General features: G+C 48.4%; 1 protein-coding gene across 3 annotated transcripts in view; it reads left to right on the top strand.

The window, feature by feature from the left end:
* GSK3A (glycogen synthase kinase 3 alpha) overlaps window positions 1–24,274 on the top strand; it is a 325,630-nt gene that overhangs the window by 138,135 nt on the left and 163,221 nt on the right. For all 3 annotated transcript variants that reach the window (XM_086933047.1, XM_086933045.1, XM_086933046.1), the window contains exon 9: window positions 2,221–2,407. In XM_086933047.1, coding sequence (XP_086789173.1) covers window positions 2,221–2,407 — 187 coding nt within the window. The remainder of the gene's footprint in view (window positions 1–2,220; window positions 2,408–24,274) is intronic.

Below are 24,274 nucleotides of genomic sequence, written 5' to 3'. Positions count from 1 at the left end.
TGCGGTATCTCCAATACTAAAGCCATCCTGTCGATTTAACAGCACTTGGCGGTCAACAGTATAGGATGGTGTTGACAGATTGTGAGTAGCAAGAATCTATAGTTATCACAAACTGCTTTTGTAAAGCGTGACACTCACCTCTAGGGCTATCTAGGTGATGGGCACTATTGTAACATAGCATGTCCAAAGCATATTACTGAAAAACCATCTGAGAACATTTGTAGTTAGTGTACTGTGTACAGATGTTTAAGAGTTTACAGAATACAGCTTGTGGTATCACTGGGTGAAATAGTCGCATTTACACCTCACTGTGGAAATGTAAAACCACAGGCAGCATAGCACAAACGCACAATATTAAAGTTGCGTACCCCCACATGTATCTTTTAAATAGCAACAAAAAAACTGACAACATCAAACTTTATAGTATCAGAACCAACAAAAATATATGGACTTGAAATAGCATATCAGTCTAGATGTAAAGTGGCCCAGTGTTTCATCCATACGGCTTCCATAAACTATTGTTGGCACTTTGTGCTTTTTGGTGCTGTTCCCACTTGCATCTTAAAAAAAATTCTCCTCTCCAGTTCCTCTTGTAGGGGTTTTTGTTGTTTTGGCCTTACTTTACCTTATAGGGAACCCTATCTGGACCAAATTCATAACTCTGGAGACAGATCGCTGTATTTTAAGTTTAGGGTGGGTGTGCTCCCTTTAGGACTATTCACTTCCTCTTGGAACCCTCCGCACCAAACGCTTCCTTATTGCCCGTTTTGTGATACAAAGGTCGAATCTGTCGCCCATTTTTTGTTTGAGTGTGGAATTTATGCAGCGCCAAGATCGAAATGGCTGAAGCCCCTGTGTAAGACTTTGGGAACAAGGTCCCATGTTGAAGCCCTACGCATATTGCGCTCAGATGCACGCCCGTTTTTTGCATGTTGCATGGCGAAATTCTTAGGTTGGGCTTGGCGCTTAAGAACTTCAAGGTTGTTGCTGCCTCAGTAAAGTGTCCCTTGATAAAACTAATTTTCATGCTGGTGTATATATGGAAAAGGTTATTATTATCTGCACACTTGTTTTTAACGCTTTTATCCTTTGAATCTTAAAGCATTATACTGTATATTCTGTACTGTTTTTATTAATGATTGTACTGCTTTTATGATACGTACTGTATCGAAATAAAGTTACTACTACTCCTAACATTTTCAGTTTCCTTTAATTTATGGATTTTTTTGTTTTTATGACTATGCATTTCTTTGATTTATTCCAGTCTTAGTTAAGTAGGCACTTAAACGTATTAACTGTCCTTTTGAAACCTTAGTTTGGATTTTAGTGACTTTTGAACTGTTTATGCTGACCGCTTTGGCACGCTGGCTCAGGACAGCAAAGAAACCAGGCTGGTCCGCCAACTCGGTTTTGACTGCAGAGCACTCAAAAAATGTAGTAAACCTGATGACCAGTGAAGACTGCATAGTTTAACAGCATTATTAAATCTGCAGGTAACCATAGACTTAGTTCATACCCTTGCTGGCTCTTGAATATTCTTATCCACCTCTTGCTAGAGTAAGCGTCAACTGCTGAAATTCTCTACCCCTGCAGTCATTTTTCCAAAGGGAATTAATTGGGTATGCAATTGCATTATCGTTGCGACCCAGAGTCTCCAGTGGCAAATGAAATTACCCGCGACCGATGCTGCCCATTAACCACTGACTGCCCTGGGGCGCTTATAACAATTCTTGGGTGGTGTTTCGCCACTAGAGCAGTATGAGATCTGTAATTTTATCTGCTGTGTTTGGCCTGCTATGTATTGTTCCTCTTATAATTATTGTATCATGTCTGAGTGAATTTTAGCGAACTCCGTGAAATAACTGAGCTGTCTACGTCCTGTTTATATGGGTAACTTTGCTCTAACTGTGCCGTCTGAGGTAAGTTCTGTTTTTTGCCAACGGGTCATTGTTTGAACTGTGTTCTTCTTACTATGTGTATATGCTATCTGAGCTTTTTCCTGTAGATTTGAAAGTCTGAGTACACTGGAGGTTCTCTTTGGTTTCAGCTGACAGTTAACCAGAACTTAAGCCCTACTGGTTTAGTTCACCCAGAGGGTACAATCAATCATCAATTTTTAATTTACTCTTCAATTTTTGGTATGCTTTGTGCTATATCAGAATGTTTGGTTGTTTTCTGGCAGTCATTCTCCATCTCATTACGGCCTATCACTTCTTGCAGGTTTTTAAACCGCGAACACCTCCAGAGGCTATTGCATTGTGCAGCCGTCTGCTGGAGTACACCCCTGTCACCCGCCTTTCTCCTCTAGAAGCTTGTGCACACAATTTCTTTGACGAGTTACGGGACCCTGCTGCACGCTTACCGAATGGGAGAGATTTGCCCCCACTTTTCAATTTCAGCTCCGTAGGTGAGTTTTGAGAGAGGTGAGTGCTGGTCTGTTTTTCTGTGTATGTCTGCAATGTTCAGTTCCCCCAGCATTTGTTACTAAATTGCTGGATCCTTCTGTTTATATTCTCATACTTATTATGATCTCTTTCCTTGGTCCCAACCCATTCAATCTCTGACTTTGGAATCCACTTTTTCTGTCTCTTGCTTCCAACCTTTTAAAAACGTACTATTGCAGTTGAACCCATTGTGTTCTGGTAGAATGTGAATCCTGCTCTTTAGAACCATCCTTTCTTGCTCTAAGGCCAGTGGCACTCACTTGTGCCCCGCAACCTGCCCATTCAGTTGGACGTATATGTAAGCTTTGCCTAAACCTTAATTTGCTCCTCAATCTCTTATTGTATGTAAGAAGTGTCCTTGGTCTGAGGAGTCCTGCTTTGTGCTCCTGTCTCACTTACTGAAAAATATTTTTTTATAAATCTTTTTCTGCTTTGAAATTCAAGAGTAGTCTTAGCATTGTGTCCCATGTTGTAAAATGAAACTACCTTAAAAAATGTTAGTGTATGTCATACCATTCCTATAGAATGGATTCCCAAGTGCCATTTTTCACTTGCTGTCCTTTTTCTTGCCTACAAATCAAGAATGAGTAGTGATATGAGCACAGGAGTGCAGTTTTTAGTTCCATTACAGCAGCAGCGTTCTAATGGTTCTATTACTACTCCCAGTGCTCTTTAAATGTTAATGGCCAGCATTCTGTAGCTTTCCATTCCCAAACAGTGGGCACCTTGCACCCACTGGTACATGAATGTGTCTGTCAAAGCTGTTCTCAGAAACTGTGAAGCCGGAGCCATGCATGTAGTTCATAGCCGCATACTGTCTTTATCTCAATTACTGACCCTTTGAGTGCATCCCAGCATCGAATATACAGGGAGTGACTTAACTTGATGGCACAATACAATTTATTTATTTGAGTTTTATATAGCCGGAACATGACCCGAGGGTGTCGGATCACCTTACAGAATAAGCACCACCACAAAAACAATTATGTAGCGCGTACTTGACCGGAAGGTATCATAGTGCCTCAGAAAAAGCATCGGGACATGAGGTACATAGAGTATATAAAATATAAAGTAACAGTAAAAAGAGTGAATGGTATACAGTGGCCATTGAGCTATTGCTAGGGTGTAATTGAGGGTATGGATGTCCTCTGGGTAGGTAATTCTCATGTAGAGTTGTCGTCAGCATTTATATGGTAGGTGAGGGAGCCTTTAAGGATATCAGTTAGGGGCTCCATGTAGAGTTTGAACAATGTCTGGGAGAGGATAGACCCTTGGGGAACGCCCAGCGGGATGGAGCCAGCGCTAAGACCTGTTGTATAGGAAAGAGGCTAACTATTTTAGCTCTGTGCCGGAGAGGCCCATCCTTTGCTATAGGACAGTGGTTCCTAAACTTTTTCGACCCGCAGCTCCCCACTATTGACCATTGGCCTCGCTCCCCACAATTTTTTTTGTGGGTCGGATGGACCCCTGACCTAGGGACTACTTTCATTTTTCTCCCAGAAAATAATTGGAATGAAGCTGCTGAAGGTATATATAATATATTCAGGGTGTTTCGAAAGTACTTTGTCTCCCGTGAACACCAGATTTGTTCACCCACAGACAGGCTCCGGCCTAATCCGCACCACTCTGCTCCCGCGGCCTGAGTTTGAGTGGCCCAACACCACAAGCAGGTTCCCCTGCAATCCTGACCTAAGATCTGCTGATCTCTGACCTGCCTCGAATCTCCCAGCGAAGTCTGTAGCCTCTCTGGAAGATCCCCCGACCGCAAAGGGAGCTGGTAAGAGAAACCCGAAGCCTAAAGACACCCCTGCACCCAAAGTCCCACGGCCTTGGTTGGCCCAACCGACGGTGTTCCAGCATCCCCTGGAATCCCTACTTACCTCTCCAACCGGTGGTCACCTCCAGAAGATCTTCGTCCCCGAGCCTGCAGTCTTTGTTGAAACAGGAGAATCTCCATTAAGACCAGCAGGGCACCCAAAACTAGCCGCTGCTGCTTGTGTACTTTAGGTGCGAACTCTGATCCCCCTTTGTCCTGAGCCTAACACCAGGAGCTTTGCTCCCACAACCAAGTGGCCTGCCCGTAAGTAGCCACCAACTGGAGGCCACCTATCCCCCTTTGGATAAATTGGGCTTCCGCACTCTGGACCCTGCTGCCCTAGTGCAGCCAAGGGTGCTTTGAGAGTGCATTCTTGACCCTGGGGGAACCCTGGTTCTAATCCCAGAAACGCAACTCCCACAACCAAGTACTTACTGGTAAACTGATAACTTAATGTTTGAGTCATATGAGCTCTCGATCACTTTGCATACTTCTGCCAACTAGTGTTGGGTCCGTATGTTTGCAGGTTGTTTTTCTTCGAAGAAGTCTTTCCAGTCATGAGGTAGGTGACTCCTCCTTTCGGTGATAGAGCCGTGTGCATCGACCCGATTGTTAGATTGTTTTTTCCCACCATCGGGTTCGGATGTGAATTGCTGCACTCTGCTTCGAAACAGTTTCTCAGGTTCCCCTCAATGCGCAATCCACTTACCCTCAACACAGAGAAAATGTTTCCAACCCCCGTCTTCCAGCTCGGCACTGAAACACGAGCTAAATCCTTCGGTCTTCGGATCGAGTCATGCACTGAGCCAAAACCTTCGGGTTCGAAGTCGAAACCAGACTCTGGCCCAACTCCTTTGACATTGAAACAGTCTTCGATTCTGAAATCTTCAGCACCAAAGACACTGACTACCTTGGCACCGAAACATAAAGATTCTTCTCAACCACCACAGTAGTCCCATTTTGATGCCCCTCCTTTGAAACCGAACCTAAAATTAAAAAATTTTATATTGATCCAAAAACTCGCCATGTTGCGACCAAATTGCCACATAAATGCGAATCTGGGTCCGAGGACAATTATCACATTCCTTTTAAAAGAAAATAAGTTGGTACTCCTCCTCTATCACCTCTTTCCGCACAAACACAGCATTTACTAATTACTCCTACTGATTCGCCACAACCACAAACGCCTGATGATCAGGATGATGGGGATGGGGGCAATGATCCTTCACCTGCAGACCCCTGGAAGGATTATAATACAGATTCTTCCAGAGATAATGATCCTGACCTTTATCCTACCATGCCTTCTCCACCAGATGATAATGTAGGCTATATACAGCTGCTAAGTCGAGCTGCTGAATATCATGGGTTCCAATTACATAAGGAGTCCCTAGAGGAGGATTTCCTCCTTGAACCCCTTAGTAGTTCCTAAAGAACCTCTCACACACTCCTATGCTCAAAGGTATGTTAAGACATGTGGATGACCTATTTAACGACCCTGTTCGTACTTGTATTCACGGCTGTCGCAAGCACTCCCTCCGTAGAGCCGTCCATACCAGTGTGTTACTAAGAAGACACGCATGGTTAACAATTTTAGGTTTTAAACCCGAAGTTCAGGCTCCCATTCTTAACACCCCATTCAACAAACATCTCTTTGGTCCTGTAGTAGACACGTCCTTAGAGAAAATGAAAAGGACACAGACACAGCAAAATCTATGGGAGTCCTACAGTCCCCTTCCAACCATGGGTCGTTTTGATGCACCTTCTATCGTGGGGATGAGGGGGGGTCCAGAAATATCTCTTCAGACACTGCCTCCACACCATACAAAGGCAACAATCAGCCCTCTTCTTCCAAAGGCTTCTTTAGAGGAGGCTACAGTGGCAACAATGGCAAGAGTAGAGGTAGAGGTTCCACAACACACACCTCCCCCTCAAATAAAAAACCGTGACATGCCTATGATTCCCCAGATCATTCAACACCTGTCGGGGAACATCTTTCACAGTTCCTCCCTTTCTGGCAATCAATAACTACAGACAAATGCTTGCTAGGAATATCCAATCTGGTTATTGCCTGGAGCTTACCAACAATCCTCCAAACATTCCCCTGCATAAATGTCACCGAATCATATACACGTCCTCAAACAGGTTTTCTTTCCTTTTAAAGGGAGCCCTAGAGCCCGTCTCACTACAATATCAGGGGTCGGGTGTATACTCCCTGTACTTTCTAATACCCAAAAAGGATGACACACTCTCAGACCCATTTTAGACCTCTGAGTTAAATCACTACATACAATCAGAAACTTCTCACATGGTGACACAAGTGCTCTTCTACAGCAAGGTGACTTTGTCTACTCTAGACTTACAAGACACATTTTTCCACATTCTAATGCATCCCGGTCAGCGAAAATCTCAGCTTTGTGGTAGCGGGGCAGCATTACCAGTTCAAAGTGCTCCTATTTGGAGTCACCCCTGCTCCCAGAGTATTTACCAAATGCCTGGCAGTCGCTGCTCGCCTGCGAAGACAACACGTACATGTCTTCCTGTACTTAGACGACTGGCTCATCAAAGCTAGAACTTGCATAAAGTGTCTCCAGCACACTCACATAACACTACAGTTACTGCATCAACTGGGGTTTACAGTCAAGATGTTAGTTTAATCTCCAACCTTCCAACACACAAACCTATCTAGGAGCCACTTTAGATACTCAAAAAGCTCTGGCTTTTACCAATGCAGCCAGAATTCACGATATTCCGGTTCTAGTCGCTCCATTTCAGCCCACCCACTCACTACCAGCTCGAGTGTATATGCAACTGCTGGGAATGATGGCCTCTTGTATCATGATTGTCCCCCATGCAAGGCATCATATGTGTCCCCTCCAGGAATGCATAGCAAGTCAGTGGAACCAGTTGCAGGGTCATTTATCCGATCTAGTGTTGGTAAACGGCCGTACCCATCGCTCTCTGCAATGGTGGAACCTACAAAATTTATCAAAAGGGTGGCCCTTCATAGACCCTGTTCCAAAGACCGTACTAACAGTAGACGCGTCACTCACTTGTTGGGGAGCTCATCTCCAGAATCTCACTATTCAAGGCTTGTGGAGTGAAAACCAAAAGGCTCTCCACACAAATCATCTAGAGCTGCTAGAAGTGTTTCTAGTGCTCAAAGCATTTCAAATTCACCTTCTAGACAACATGACCGCTATGTACTATATACAAAAACAGAGGGACACATACTCTCACCAACCTAGCTCAAGCCATTTGGAAATGGGCCATACACCACAAAATGTATCTCCTAGTTGAACACCTTCTGGGAGTAAACAATCAGATTGCTGACCTCATCAGGCAGCGGCAGCAAATCCACAAGTGGGAACTTCATCCTCAAGTTTTGCAGCATGAATCTTTCTGGATTCACTATGCTGTGCATTATTCCCTTATCTAGTGGTTGGGTCCGGAATTCTCTCATTTTTTCGTGGCCCAGGTGGGCATAGACATACCACCATTTGGTGTCCTTTGTGACGTCGACGTGCTTCCTCCGGAAGCTCCCACCTTTGGTCACCATCTTCAGTTTTTTTTTCCGCCGTTGGGTCTAGATCATTTCCGAAGAGTTAGTTTTGGGAGAGGAATCAAGGAAAATCAAAGAATCGCCGAATCAAGTTTTAAGCTACAACGGAATACAGGTTGGGTAACTGGAACAACGAGGCAGAAGTTTTACGACCAAAACCTCGACGTTCGACTGAGAATGCGCTTGCAGGGGGCTCCCTGAGCGCGGGGATGGACAAAAGACCGTTCAAGTTTTGCACCAATTGCCACCACAACCAGTACCGCCAGATGGCTCGACATCCAGTCTGCAACCTCTGCCTGCCACTCGACCACAGCAGCAAAGACTGCAACGCCTGCTTGGCGTTAACACCCAAGACCCTCAGAGAAAAGTAGAGGCCGAGAAGGGCAAACCATAACATGCAGGGCCAGGGGCCACCTCCATCGCTCCGAGACTTTGGTCTCTCCAGTGGAGAGGAGGACACCATAGTCTAAGGACCGTAGGACTGCACGGTGGTCGAGGTCCATAAGTCGTCTAAGGAGGTAAGGGAGTAGTCGAACCCCTAAACACGCAAGCGATTCTCGAAAGGGTGAAGCTAAAGCCCTGAGCGACGCTCTTAGAAATGAAGCGAAGTCCTCGAAGGGGAGCTATGCCGCCAAAACCTTCGACAAAAGCAACTGTTACCTGGGACAGTCAACAGAGCGAATCCTTCGAAAAGGACTCCCAATTGGCAAAAGCTCTCGAAAAACGAAGTTCGTCGAAGGTTGCCCTCAAAAGGGACACCTCGGCGCCAAGAAAAGAAGGGCCGACCTAGTCGACGGCCCAGAAGAGAAGCGCTCCAACCCTCAACGCCGAATATGCCGCCGAGATGCAGAGGAAGAAGAGGCTCGAGGCCGAAATGGCAAGCATCCTACAGCTGAAAAAATACTTCGACGCGAAGAGGAGCCAATACATCATTCCGCCGAAACTCGCGGTTGAAGTCGAAAGGACCGACTAGGACGCGAAAACGCCCAAACCAGTCAAGGAACTTTGAGACGAAGACTACTATTTCGAGGGAGAAGGCGAGGAAGATTTCAATCCTACCGGTACTCAACGTCCTCTGAGGCACAAGACATATAATGGCAAGATCTCAATGCCGAACCGCCAGAAGGGGTAGACACTTGCCCTTCAAGGCCCTCGCCCTCAGACGATATAGGTATCTACAACATTGTCGTACAGAAGGCTGCACAGACTTATGGAGTAAAAATGGAGGAGGAGAAGCCCAAGGCATGTTTCCTCCTGGAAACTCAACTGCCTCAACAAACTAGGAACCAATTCCTGACCATGCTGCCTAGTGTACTGGATCAAGGAAGAGAGACCTTTAAGGAGCCAGTCGTATGCAAAGCTGTGACCCCTAGAACTGAGAAGTACAAACATTCTTCAAAGGACCCTGCATAAGTCCAAGGGTCAGTGCCAGCAGACTCCATAATTGCAGCAACGGCTAGGAAGAGTGCCAATGTACCCATTAATGCCGGACCACCTCCAGACAAGGAGAGTAGGAGGATGGATCTCACAGGGAGAAAGGTGGAGAGAAATGCGGCAATACATTAGCGCATCGCAAACTCCACTGCCCTGATCAACAGGCACGCGTACCAACACTGGGATGAAGTGGGGCAGCTCCTAAAGCATCTACCAGACCAGTACCAACAGAGCAGCTCATCTGGTAGAAGGAAAAAACATGGCGAACATTTGCCTAAAATCTGCATTGGATGCTGCAAAAACATCAAGCAGGCTTATGATAGGAGTGACTGAGAGACGACACGCATGGCTCAGAATTTCGGTATTCAAGCCAGAAGTGCAAAGCAACATCCTAAATGCACCTTTTAATGGAAAGCAACTGTTCGGCACGCCAGTTGACGACTAGTTGACGCAGCTCAAGAAGGACAACGAAACGGCAAGGTCCATGGGAGCGTTGCAGTTCTGTATCCACAGAAGGAGTAGTTTCTTTTCTGTAACTCCAGTTCTGTAGTAGGGGTATCTCTGTTATAGTCATAATCTAGTGAATAGTCCCGCCCATGTGCGTGGACCCTGGAGCAATCAAAAATCTCTTAAAGTGTCGAAAAAATGCAGAACTGCACAGACACTTAAGAGAGAATTTAAAGACATATAATGCAGCCTATAAACAGGCTACACTGTCCAGTACTTCAGCTAGAAATTCCACCAAAAATCCACAAAACAGCAAAGCCTGTCCAGATTTCCCTTGCCTTCAGCAAAAACCCCTCTGGAATGATAGAGAGGAAGACATGGACAGACAAGCCCCATAGGCTGCCATTATGTGGCTCAGAACAGGATACTGTGCCTTTAAGAGAACTTTCCAGAACTTCACAGTATCCCAGAATGCCCTGCAGGTCTCTTTTACTTTCAGTTCTTTTTGAAGGCGTAACACGCCAGACCTGTAGCATTCCTTACATAAATATGTCTCCACCGGGAAGGAGGGCGGGCGCTTATGACTATAACAGAGATACCCCTACTACAGAACTGGAGTTAAAGAAAAGAAACTACTCCTTCTGTAGTAGGGGATCTCTGTGTATAGTCATAATCTAGTGAAATGAATGGCAAGCCCATCCCCACACCAAAGCGGCGGTGGAGAAAAGAAACCAACACCACTACTGAGCGAACAAATTCCGCAGCGAAGCCTGTCCAACCTGAGCATCTGCCCTGGCATCAGTGTCCAGGCAGTAATGCTTAGCAAAGGTATGAACTGACTTCCAAGTGGTGGCCTTGCATATTTCTGCAATAGGAACATTACGGAGCAAGGCTATCGTGGCAGCTTTGCCCCTGGTGGAATGAGCCTTAGGCTTACCTCCTAAGGTCTTATTAGCTTTCTGGTAACATAGTTGTATGCAGGACACAATCCACCTAGAGATGGATTGCTTAGAGGTCGCAAGACCCGTCCTGACTGATCCATAATTGATAAACAATTGGTCTGACCTACGAATACCTTTGGTCTTATCCAGATAAAATTTCAACACCCTCCTAACATCCAGGGAATGTAAAGACCTTTCCGCTGGAGATGAAGGATTCTGAAAAAACGTAGGCAAAGTTATAGTTTGGTTGACAAAGTCAGAAATAACCTTGGGAAGAAATTTAGGGTGAGTACGCATAACCACCTTAGCAGCATGAAATACAGTATAAGGTTCATTACAACACAACGCCTGAATTTCACTCACCCTGCGGGCCGATGTAATGCCCACGAGGAACGCCGCCTTCCATGACAGGTGCTGCAACAAAGACTTATGAATGGGTTCAAAAGGCTCCTTCATCAATCTGGACAGCACCACATTCAATTCTTATGAAGGCGAAGGAAGCCTGACAGGAGGGAACACTTTCTTCAAGCCTTCCAAAAAGTCTTTGATCACAGGGATCTGGAAGAAGGAAGTCTGTGAAGGGCTTTTCCTGTAGGCAGTCAATGCAGCGAGATGAACCTTAATGCAATGAACATTAAGGCCAGACCGCGCCAAATGCAGAAGGTAAGGAAGGATGACATCTTCCTTGCACGTCGTCGGGTCAAAGTTCCTGGACACACACCAGATACAAAACCTCTTCCACTTGTAAGCGTAGGACGTCCGAGTGGAAGGTCTCTTAGACTCCTTCAGTATGCCCATGCAATCTTCGGGCAGATTTAAATGGCCATATTGCACTATCTCAGGAGCCATGCCGCCAAACTCAAGGACGAGAGGTTGGGGTGCAACATCTGCCCCCCGAACTTCGTGAGAAGGTCCGGCTTGCACAGCAACCGTATGTGTGGAAGGAGGGACCGGTGTAGAAGGTCCGTGAACCACCACTGTCTGGGCCATTCCGGGGCAATCCGGATCATCCGTGCCCTGGACCGGGACAGCTTGATGAGCACCGCTGGAATCCGGGGAATGGGCGGAAAAGCGTAAACAAAGCTGTTCGACCAGTTGATCCAGAGTGCATTCCCCAGCGTCCCTTGCTGGTAGTACCTGGAGGCGAAGTCTCGGCATTTGCTGTTTTCGGCGGTGGCGAACAGATCTACGTCTGGAGCCCCCCACCTTTCGAAGACTTCTCCTAGTACGTCGTCGTTTATGACCCATTCGTGGTTTTCCTGAATCAGTCTGCTCAGTGCGTCCGCCTGAGCATTCTGCACACCTGGCAGATGGGTAGCCGTTATCGTCAATCCCCTGGTCAGAAGCCAGCGCCAGATCGTCTGCGCCTCCCGAGACAGGGTGCACAATCTCGACCCCCCCCCCCTGCTTGTTGAGGTAATACATCGTGGTCGTATTGTCCGTCTGTACAAGCAGAGAGTTGGTCCGGAAGGATGGATGAAAAGCCTTCAGTGCCAAGTGAACAGCCCTGAGTTCCAGGAAATTGATGTGATACGTGGACTCTGTCTGAGACCACGTGCCTTGGATCTGTAAGTCTCCCGAATGCGCTCCCCAGCCCTGGAGAGAAGCATCCGTCACGATAGTCTGCGTAATAATGTCCTTGTGGAAGGGAACCCCTCTGAGGAGATTCTCCGCTGAACACCACCACTTCAGAGACTGAAGAGCATGCAGAGACAGTCGTATCCTGTCGTCCCAAGATCCTCTCCTCTGGTCCCATTGGTCCTCCAAGCACTCCTGCAGAGGTCTCATGTGTAGTCGTGCATGAGGAGTGAGGAAGATACAAGAGGCCATCGACCCCAGTAGAGAAGACACCGTCCTCACTGTTGTAGATGGAGCGGTCATAAGAGCCTGAGCCTTCCGAAGGATCGATCGCCGTCGCTTCTACGAAGGAGACACGCTTGCTAACAGCGTATTGATGGTGGCTCCCAAGTATTGAATGCATTGGATCGGGACAGACTTGGACATGTTGATGTGCAACCCCAACTTGTTCAAGAGAACGCACGTCTTCTGGAAGTCTGCTTGAGCTTCCGAGAAGGAGGCCTTGATCAACCAATCGTCCAGGTACGGGTAGACAAACACCTTGTTCTTCCTGAGGTGTGCCGCTGCCATGCACTTCGAGAATGTCCTGGGCGCAGATTTCAGTCCGAAAGGCAGCACTGTGTATTGGTAATGGTTGGTGCCGACTTGAAATCGCAGAAACTTCCTGTGTTTGTACACGATGGGCACGTGGAAGTACGCATCCTGTAGGTCTATGGCACAAAGCCAGTCCCCCTGTTGCAACTGAGGATAAATCTGATGCAACGACAGCATGCGAAACTTTTCTCTGCGAATCCACTTGTTTGCCTGCCGCAAGTCCAGAATGGGCCTGAACTCGTTATTGTCCTTCTTGCGAACCAGAAAGAACCGGGAGTACAGACCTCTTCCTTTTTGAGACAGGTACGTCTTCTATCCCCCTTTTCCTTAACAGGATATCGGCCTCCGCCTGGAGCTCACGCAGTTGAAACTGCGAGCTGACCGGAGGGATCGCTGGAGGAGGGCTGAGGAATCTGAGACTGTATCCATTGCAAACAATATTCAGCACCCACTTGTCCTGAGTAATTTTTCTCCACTCTGCCAGAAAAAAATTGAACGCTTCCCCCCCCCACCGGAGCGGGTAACGGATGACGGGGAAGTAACCGCTCAGGGTGGAGACCCGGCCGGGCCCTTGTTCGCGGTAGAGGACTGTTGTCCCCCTCTACCCTTCTGACGTTTCTGGAAGGGTCTCCGGAACTGCTGCTGTTGTTGCTGCTGCTGTCCCGAAGACTGCCCTCGTCCTCTTCCCTGTGCGCCGTAGCGCCTCTGGAAAGGCCTGAAGGATTTCTTCTCTTTGGGCTTCTCCAAGCCCACAGCCGTTAGGGTCTCTGCCTCCGCCTTCATGCGGGCCATCTCATCATCTGCGTGTTTACCGAAAAGGGTCTCTCCGGAAAAGGGCAGATTGGCCACCCGCTGCTGGGCCTCCGGCTTGAGTGACGTGAGCCGAAGCCAGGCGTGCCGCCTCTGGTTGATTCCATGGCAGTAACCATGTGCGGCCAACAGGGAGGTGTCCGCCGCTGCACTGATCACCTGGTTTGAAACCAGCATCCCTTCCTTGAGGATCTCCTGGAAGTCCTCTCGTCTCTCGGAAGCAGTTCCACGAACTGTTGAAGGGAGTCCCACAGCGCCCGGTCGTAACGGCCTAGCAGAGCTGTATCGCTGGTGTAGGAAGGTGGATACTTGACTATGGTTGCCCCTAACTTTTTGCCTGGTGTTTTGCTGGTTTTCCGACTTAGTTGGCCTGGGACCCTGCCAATCAGGACCCCAGGCCTACTGCTCTCTCTCTCAAATGGATTCCATGTGTCTTAGGTACATTTCCAATTGGTACTGGGCCACCTTATCAGACCCTGTAACTCATGGCATAGGTGTACCCAGGGCCTACCAGGGGCTGAAGCATGTATAAGCCACCCCTGGCTGGCCATCTAAATCTGACACAACTGGCTGCACCACAGCTGGGGCAAGGTGGTATCACCCTTTGCTTTAGATATAGTATGCCTATATCTAACCCTAAAATGGACACACAGATTCCTATCAGTCACTTCTATGGCAGGCCTTGACAATCCTGAAGGCAGAGTGCTTGGAATCGTGTGAGATGGTGCTCTGGCATGAGCTGAGCCCGTTTGCAGCTTGCGGAACCAAGTCCTAATAGCTGTTCCATGGTAACGCATACCATATACTCTTAAGTGCATTATAATCCTCGCGGTTAAATGCTATCTTTGGTATCGCTTTATCAAAACATGTCGAGTAAGGTGTCATACGAATTGGAATACTAACCCCTCGCCAATTCTGGCGACGGGGTTAGCATTCCAACCTTCTAGAGGGACACGACATGTATGTAACTGTGAACCCCGGTTAAAGTTAACTCAAGCCTCAGCATCACAAAATGGATGCTGCCACCACAGACACAAGTCTGACCCCCGGGTTTCCTGTCAGGGGCGGTGCTAGCACCATACCAGACAGGGTTTTGTGTATCCTGGGTAGGCAGGGCTTTACAGGAAGGTGACTGCAAGTGGCACCCCGGTGCTCACTACGCATCTGCCGGCTAGAACCAGTTCCAGGGGCACACCAGCCCCTGAGCTGGGGAAAGTCCGGCATGGGAGAGGGGTGTAAACACCCCCCTTCCTGGTCCCACCCCTAGGGCAGGACCTAGTCGCGTACCCACCCCTTTCTTTAGGATAAAGGCAGGAGCGGGGACCCTTCCAAATTAGATCATCTTTGAATCAAGAAACTACTTTCTACGAAAGGAACTCCCGACTTCTTCTCAAGATTTCTCCCTTGTGGCTAAGGAGTAATCACCCTGCATCCGCAGGCACCATCTAAGAACTCTGCGGTTTGCTGCACGTCCTTCCTCAGGAATCCGACTGACCAGCACGACGAGACCCGGCTTCCCTGGCACCTCTGACCTCTACCTACCTCTACAGCTAAGCTGAGAGCCGTAGGTGCGACGAGACCTCAAGGGACCGGCCATCATCAGAACTGCACGACTTCTATCCAGCACGACCGCCGAGGGATCCTCTGGTGAGTGCTTTGGGGTCCGAGAAGCCCCGACCCTGAGCAGCTCCAGCACCGAAGTCCAGCCTCCCAGCACCTCCACGATCTGCGTGGGGCCCTCCTGCTTTTTGCTGCTCACCGCGTTGTTTGGCTGCTAGCCCGCTGGCTTGTGGCCTTCCTAACGACGCCTGACGACATCACTGCTGCTGGTCTGGTTGCTCCAGACTGGCCCTTGCTCCCTTCCAAAAGAGGAGCACCCCGGACCCTCCTGGTCCACTCCAGACGCCATTTTAGGTCCACCGCGTGGGCTTGAATTTGCCAAGACTTGTTGCCCCAATCCTGGGTCCAGCGACGTCGACAGCATCATCCATCGTGGGACAGCTCGCACCTCCATCCTGGTCGCTGACAACGCCTCCTGGTCCGTGAGACTGCAGAGCCCAGCGTCGCCCACTCACCTAGTCGAGGTGACTACCATCCGGTGCCCTCCTGGTGCCACCTGACTACTGGCTAGTAGTCACGAACTTGGTCCCCTCTGCTTTCAGGTGTCATCCATCTTCGATCCAGGCTTGGATCACTCGAACTATCTTCACTGGTCGCCTGCCAGCAACTTCTTTCTTCAGGCTCCTGGTTAGTCTACGAGGATTCCCGACGTCTTTTGAGACCTATGCAGCTGCAGCCCCTGGGCTAGGTAACTTCGGCATTTCGGTGCCCCAGCATAGCCTCACTATCCAAGGGTCAGGATCCACTGTCGTTTTCGACCTACCTTATCGGGTTCGCCCGAGAACACTAACTTTGTCTTTACTAGCTCCCGTAGACTTTGTCCCGCATCCCGCGTGAGAGTGCACACTCTGCACCCGAGTCCCCTAGGCCTCCTACTAGTTATCTGAAGGTTCAGTAACGTAGTCCTAGCGATTCCAAAGCCTATTAGTACAGTACTTACCTGCTAGTAATTTCGCATTCCACTTCCATAGTATATGGTTTTCCGTGCCCCTCTGGCATCTGTGTGAATTGTGCAACTTGAAGTATTTTTATAAGAGTTTTGTTGTGTGCTTAGTACCCTGTCCTCATAAAGAGTACATGGCTGTTGTGATCTAAATAAATACACTGTTTATTTTCATAACACTTGTGTGGTGTCCTTTCACTTGGTGTTCAAGGGGTATATGTGATGGTATAACAGCTGGCTTAACACGCCCTCTAGAGTTTAGCCCGAAGACTGCTCGTATCCACGCTACTAGGATAGCTGGTCTATAAGGTTGACTTACAACCAATCACCATAAGGGTTGTTTGGCTGATGCAACGTGCTCACTAGAATAGTGAACACTATATATCAGGCCAACTTCTCACACTCCTTCTGTGGAATGAGAAGACACACACCCACGTGAAGGCCGGGTGGTAGAGGAGGCAACTTGCCTACCACTTCGCACCAAACGTTCCAGCAAGGCTACCAAGGGAACAACCAAGGCCAGCAGCAGCAGGGCCAGAAGCAGCAGAACTGGCAGTACCAGCCCCGGGACAGTCCTTTCGAGGTTGCAGAAACTGAAGAGGATAAAACACGAAGAGGAGGCCAACAGCCCTCAACCAAGTGACTTCACCATGGAACAGTCCCCACCCTAGCAACACCTTGGGTTGGGCGGAAAGACCTTAAGGAGAACTGCAGCAGAACGTTCAACGACAAGCAGTTCCTTGATCACTCAACACCGGTTGAGGGAAGAATAAAAGAGTTCATCCAGGAATGTAGGAAGGTCACATCGGACAAATGGATACTAAATATCAAACAATACTGATACTGTATAGGGTTAGAGAAACAACCTCCAAACCGAAAACCAAGAAGCAAGGCACACTCAGCAAAGGAGCTCTCGCTCTTGCAGCTATTTATTTATTTAAAGAGTTTTATATAGCGCTGGCTAGACCCGAAGGTTTCGGAGCGCTTTACATGAGAATCAACAATGTAACAGAAAAAGTTCAATTGCACAATACATCAAAAAATAGGCAATACAATTAGGAGAGCAGAGAAAGGAGAGAGAAAAGTAGTGGGAGGGGCAAGGGAGGATAAGGGACGAGGCTACAAGGAGAGACGAAAGGAAGTCTGTCTAAAGACCGACTGGGTAGGTGACGACCAAGGAGGAATCCACAGGCCATCTCCCCTATAGCTAAACCAGGTAGCTCCATCGGGCATCGGACAAAATAGTTCAGTCTCAATACATTGAGAGAGGAGAGACATAAATAGAGGCAGGATGCGGGAGAAGACTACAGGAGAGACAAAAGGAAGTGCAATAATGTGGTTCAGCACTATAACAGAAAAAGATCAACAATTACACATTACATCAAACAATCAGCAATACATTAGGAAAGGCGAGAAAGGAGAGAGAAAAGTGGGGGTAGGGGAGGTAAGAAAGTGAGGATAAGGGAAGAGACAACAGTAGAGACGAAATGAAGTCTGTCTAAAGACCGACTGGGTAGGTGACGACCAAGGAGGAATCCACAGGCCATCTCCCCTATAGCTAAACCAGGTAGCTCCATCGGGCATCAGACAAAATAGTTTGGTCTCAAGTGGCGAGGGAAGAGGTTCACAGAAAAACAGGGTGGGGACAAAGGGCAAAGGCAGGTGAGGGCAGAGGACAGAAGCTGGAAAGAGTAGGAGCGGAGAGGGGTGAGGGTTGGGGGAAGGGAGAGGGGGAAGATAAGGTCAGGGGCGGGAGCGTTTGCACGAAGTCCGGCTGGGCATGTGATAGTCAAAGGAGGGAGTCCTAAGTCCATCTCCCCTATAGCTCGCGAGGTAGCTCCATCGGGCATCATACAAAAGTAGCTAGGTCTCAGATGTATAGGGAAGTAAGCAGGGAACAGGACAAGGTGGGTGGGCGGGGACAGGGTCAGCGAAGGCTGGTTGAGGTCCAGGGGAGATCAAAGATTAAAGACCAGGGAAGGAACGAAAACATCACTGAGGGTCTCACTGAGTCGACCATCTAGAACTCAGGCAGGGGGTAAGCGACATTGTATTGTAAGTTCAGATACAGTCCGTCAGAGGGGATGAAAAATGGCCTCAGAAAGAAGCGCTCCTCATAGACAACTGGCAATAGAGGTGGTACCGCAAAACCAAAGGAACAAAGTGGTTTACTCAACTTACTTCCTGGTGCCAAAGGTGGACGAAACACTAAGGCCTATCCTAGATCTAAGGTTCCTGAACCAATTCATAAGAACTGAGATTCAAGATGACTTCCCTACAAGAGGTAATCCCACAAATACAACAAGGGGATTTCATGGCTACTATAGATTTAAAGGATGCATACTTACACATCCCCATCAACCACAAACACCAGCGCCTACTAAGGTTTGTAATCAACCAAAGCCACTACCAATTCACAGTACTGGCATTGGGCCTAAAATCCGCACCAAGGGTGTTTACAAAATGCCTAGCAGCTGTCGCAGCACACCTACGAAGGCAAGCAATACACTTGTACCCCTATCTCGACGACTGGCTTGTAAAAGCAAGTTCGTACAGCCAATGCAAACTACACATCCAACAGGTCATACTAACATTGACAAGGCTGGGGTTCTCAATCCATTGGAAGAAATCGTCAACAGAACCAGATCAAATGAAGATATTCTCAGGGGCAGAGATCGACACCATACAGGCCAAAGCGTTCCCCAGCAGGCAGAGGACATTGACAATACTGAAGGAAACACGTCATTACCACAAGGGGCAAGTTCGGACCGTGCGGACGGTGAGTAAGCTGATGGGAACGATGGCGTCATGCATTCCCCTAGTCCAAAATATTCGAATACACATGAGGCCAGTCCAGAAATGGATACAGCAGCAATGGTCACAGGCAACTGGGAGTTGGGAAGATCTAATAGTTGTCACACACGTAGTGCATCAGGAAATAGTGTGGTGGAACAAGGAAAACATATCACATTGGAAACCATTCACACAACCAAAAAAAAACAAAAACTCCTCAACAGTGACCAAGGCGAGGGGGCTATGGTCGCAACAGGTTGTGGTCAAGCTCATCATTTACCCGGAACTAAAAACAGTGTTCCTAGCCTCAAAGGGGCTGTACGGAAACAGGGTGTTTATCCAAAAAGACAACACCACAACCATGTTCTACATCAACAAGCAAGGTGGAACACAGTCCGTAGCGCTATTGAGGCTAGCACAGGAGATATGGACATGGGCCATTCAACTGAGGATAGACTTACTGGAAATACATCTCCCAGGGAAGGACAACGTGGAAGCAGACAGACTCAGCAGGCAGATGTCAGCATCCCACGAATGGGAGATCAACCAGCAGGAATTATAGAAAGTATTTCGGGAGTGGGGTACACTGCAAATAGACCTATTTGCAACACTGCAAAATGCCAACACTTCGCATCCGACAACCAGACCTTCGGTCACAAGGGAATGCGCTATGGATAAGTTGGTCAAAGACATTTGCATACGCTTTTTCCCCGGTACCACTGATGCACAGGGTACTCAGCAAATGCAGGATCAGCAACATGTCACTGATACTAATAGCATCTCAGTGGGCTAGAGTCATGGTTCTCGCAAATAGTGGAGATGGCTCAGGCACCAGCACACAGATTACTAAAACTAAGGGACCTGGTAACAATGCAGTACGGAAGGGTGCTACACCCATAGCCAGAGAGCCTTATGCTGGTGGCATGACTCCTGAAGACCTAGAGTTACACACCTCAAACTACTGGCGAGCACAATGGCAGTGCTCATGGAGGCAAGAAGGCCTACCACAAGGAAATGCTACGTAGCCAAGTGGAAAAAATTCTTAGAATGGTACATTAGAGTAAATCTGCAAAGTAAAATCACACAAGTCTACATTGTTAAGTAAATACTTAACTCATCTACTGCAAAGTAAACTCCGCTACATATCCCTAGGGGTACACTTGGCAGCGATTGTGGCTTACACAAGAGGAGAAGCAGGGAAGTTTCTTCACCTCCCAGTAGTAAAAAGATTTTTAGAAGGAGCAAAGTAGATCGCACCTCCTTAATGTAGTGCTGACCCAATTGATGAAGACACGATTTGAGCCAATGCACAAGGCGACACTGCACATGCTCACGCTAAAGACTATCATCTTAGTGACTATCACATCACTGCGAAGAGTAAGTGCATTTCTGGCGCTAACACTTCAAGAGCCCTACCTGCAGATTCACAGTGATAGGATTGTAATGAGAACAGACCCACACTTCATGCCAAAGGTGGTGTCTCAGTTCCACATCAACCAAACAATCCAAATACCTAGTTTTGCAGCGTGAATCTTTCTGGATTCACTATGCTGTGCATTATTCCCCAATCTAGTGGTTGGCTCCGGAATCGTAGTCTTTTCTCTTTTATTCTTTTTTTTTTTTTGTAGCCCAGGTGGGCATCTACATCCCACCATTTGGTGTACCTTCCGTGACGTATGCACGCTTCCTGTGGAAGCTCCCACCCTTAGGCGCCATCTTCAGATTCTTTTTTCCGCCGTTGGGGTCTGGATCGTCGCGTGAAGCTCCCGAAGTTTTGGAGGAGAGTAGGAGAAAATACAGCAACTTTTCGACTGAAAAGACCTGAGAAGATTGGGAGAAGACGACCATCAGAGATGAGATGACGAAAAAGGGGAAGAACCTCTATCTTCGACGTCCTTCGGAGAATGTGCACACAGGGGGGCCCCTCAGCGCAGGGATGTACAAGACACCCTTTAAATTCTGCAGAAACTGCCACAGAAGGACCAGCACCCGGTCTGACACCTCTGCCTGCCAATCGACCACGAGAGCAAAGACTGCAACGCCTGCTCCGTCTTCAAGCTGAAGATACTCCGGGTTTGAGAGAAGCAGAGGATAGCTCACTACACGATGCAGGGCAAAGGCAAGGCCGTACGCTTTACGAACTGGGCCTCTCCACCGATGACTAGGACAACATCAGCGAAGGTCCAGATGACTTCACGGTCGCAGAGACCGATAAGAAAACGGGACTTCGACTTCGAAGTAGAAGGAGCCGAAAAAAGCTTCAACGTCAATGACGCTGTCTAAGTAAGAGAGCAGCCAAAACGCTAGTTGACGAGCAGGCCGCACAGTTGGAGAGGAAGAAAAGAAGGCTCGAGGCAGAGATGAAGGACATCCTTCAGAGGAAGAAGGACTTCGAGGAAAAGATGAAAAGTTTCAGGATCCCCTCGAAGCCAGCGACGGCCGTCGCGGAGGTGCAGGAGCACGAGGAGTTAGATGCCGAAGACCCGGCGAAAACTCCGGAGCCCTCGGAACACGAAGAGGAAGAGGACCTCTATTACACAGAGGGTGAATATGGGGAGCAGCAGTCAAGCTACGGCTCAGGATCCTCGACTGCTCAAGACCAGGAATGGCAAGACATTGAGGCCGAAAACCCGGAGGAGGCTGTGGAGACACACCCCTCGAGGCCTTCGCTGCTGGATGACATTGGGGCATACAATGAGGTCGTCAGGAAGGCAGCAGCAGCTTATGGGGTTAATCTGGAAAAGAAGCCTAAAGCAGACTTCCTGTTGGAAACATTGTTCCCCACGCAGACAAGAAGACCGTTCTTGCCCATGCTGAAAAGTTTCACGGACCAGGGGAAGGAAACGTTCAAAGACCCGGCTACATGCAGATCAGTCACGCCGAGGACAGAGAAGAAATACAAATTCTCCTCCCAGGACCCTCCTTAGATCAAGGGGTCAGTCACAGCCGATTCAATAATCACTACAACGGCCAGAAGGGCCAACGTCTCACATCCTCTGGGCCACCACCTGACAAGGAAAGCAGGAGGATGGACCTGACGGTCAAAATAAATTTGAGGAACGCCGCAATGCACCGGTGGATGGCTAACTCCAACGCCCTCCAGAACAGGCACCAATACCAGCATTGGAATGAGATCAGCCAATTGCTCAAACACCTCCCAGAGCAATACCTTCAGAGGGCATCACACCTTTTGGAAGAGGGGAAAAGCATTGCTAACTTGTGCCTGAAGACAGCCTTGGGTGGGGCTAAAAGATCCAGCAGACTGATGGCTATAGGCATCACAGAGAGAAGGCAAGCCTGGCTCAGGATCTCAGGCTTCAAAACTGAGGTTCAGAACAACATCATGAACACACCTTTCAATGGAGAAACACTGTTTGGAGCCTAAGTTGATGAGAAACTCACCCAACTGAAGAAAGACGAGACGGCAAGGTCCATGGGGGCCCTGCAATTCAGGGGGATGAGAAGAGGCACTCCTACGCGGAGGCCGAACATAAGGGGTGGAAATCAGCAAGGACAATCACACCAGGCGTTACACCAGGGTCAACTGAGTGACAACCAAGGTCACCAGTACCAGCAGAAGCAAAACTGGAACTATCAGAACAGGGGCCAGTCCTTTCGAGGAAAAGGAAACACACAGGGCCAGAGAAGGAGAGGCTGTGAACAACCCCCCTCCAAGTGCCTTCACACGGAAAAAGGTGCTCACTCACTCAAACCCTCCGAGGGAGGAGCATGGGAAAACAAAGAGGAGAGGGCTACACGGACAAGACACAAAAGAACATGTAACACCAGTAGGAGGCAGGCTGAGATTTTTTCTCCAGGAGTGGAGAAAAATAACCACAGACAAGTGGATACTCAACATCATACAGTTCGGATACTGCATAGAGTTGGAAAAGAGACAACCAAACAGAAAGCCAAAGTAGAGAGCACTCTGGAAGAGAGCTGCCATTTCTCCAAGAGGAAGCTCAGGAACTCCTCCTCAAAGAGGCCATCGAACCGGTCCCATTAAAAGAACGGAACAGGGGAGTGTACTCAAAATACTTCCTGGTGCCAAAAGTGGACGAAAGCCTAAGACCCATCCTGGATCTACGGTTCCTAAACAAATATGTAAAGACTCAAAAATTCAAGATGACGTCCCTACAAGAGGTCATCCCACAGATAAAGGCCGGGGACTTCTTGTCCACCGTAGACCTCAAAGATGCATACCTGCACATCCCCATGAACAGGCAACACAAGCACATGCTAAGATTCATAGTAAACCAGGATCACTACCAATTCACAACCCTGGCATTCGGTCTAAAGTCCGCACCAAGGGGATTCACCAAATGCCTCGCAGCAGTGGCCGCACATCTGCGAAGAGAGGGGATACACGTGTACCCCTACCTCGACGACTGGCTCATTAAAGGCAAGCTCTTACAGGACATGCAAGGATCATGCAGAGCAGGTCACAAGAACGCTAACAAGCCTGGGATTCGCCATACACTGGGGAAAATGCTCGATGGAACCGGAGCAAGTGAAGATCTTCCTCGGAGCTCAAATCAAAACCGTCCAATGCAGGGTGTTACCCAGCGAAATGAGGACACTCTGCCTACTGAGGGAGAAACGTCACTACCAGAAGGAAGGGTCGAGCTCTGACAGCGAGGACAGTGAGCAAGATCTTGGTAATGATGGCGTCATGCATACACCTGGTCCCCAATGTACACCTACAGATGAGACCACTCCAAGAGTGGCTGCAACAGCAATGGTCACAAGCTACAGGAAGTTGGGAGGGTCTAGTGGTTGTAACGCACAAGGTGCAGGAAGAAATGAAGTGGTGGACCAAAGAGGTTAACAGTAGGGAAGCCTCGAACTCCACCGGACCCAACAGTGGCCATCACCACACTCATCCCAGAAGGGATGGGGCGCACACATAAACAGGCTCAGAGTGAGGGGTCTGTGGATTCCAGCGGATGCGGTCAGGCACATCAATTACCTGGAGCTGAAAACAGTGTTGCTTGCCCTCAAGGCCTTTCAGAAACCACTGTACAACCAGAAGGTGCTGATACAAACAGACAACACCACAACAATGTTTTACATCAACAAGCAGGGGGGAACTCAATCATTCCCTTTGTCAAGCTTGGCACAGGAAATCTGGAGATGGGCAATACCACTCAAAATAGACCTGCTAGCCATACATCTGCCAGGGAAGGACAATGTAGAAGCGGATTGGCTCAGCAGGCAGACTTCAGCATCCCACGAGTGGGAATTCAACATACAGGAAAAAGAGACTATTCAGGAGGTGGGGCACTCTGACAATAG

This window comes from Lissotriton vulgaris, chromosome 7, assembly GCF_964263255.1.
Source record: "Lissotriton vulgaris chromosome 7, aLisVul1.2, whole genome shotgun sequence".
Classification (NCBI taxonomy): domain Eukaryota; kingdom Metazoa; phylum Chordata; class Amphibia; order Caudata; family Salamandridae; genus Lissotriton; species Lissotriton vulgaris.
Note: the sequence above shows the minus strand (reverse complement) of the source record. Positions and strands in the feature narration are given on the sequence as shown.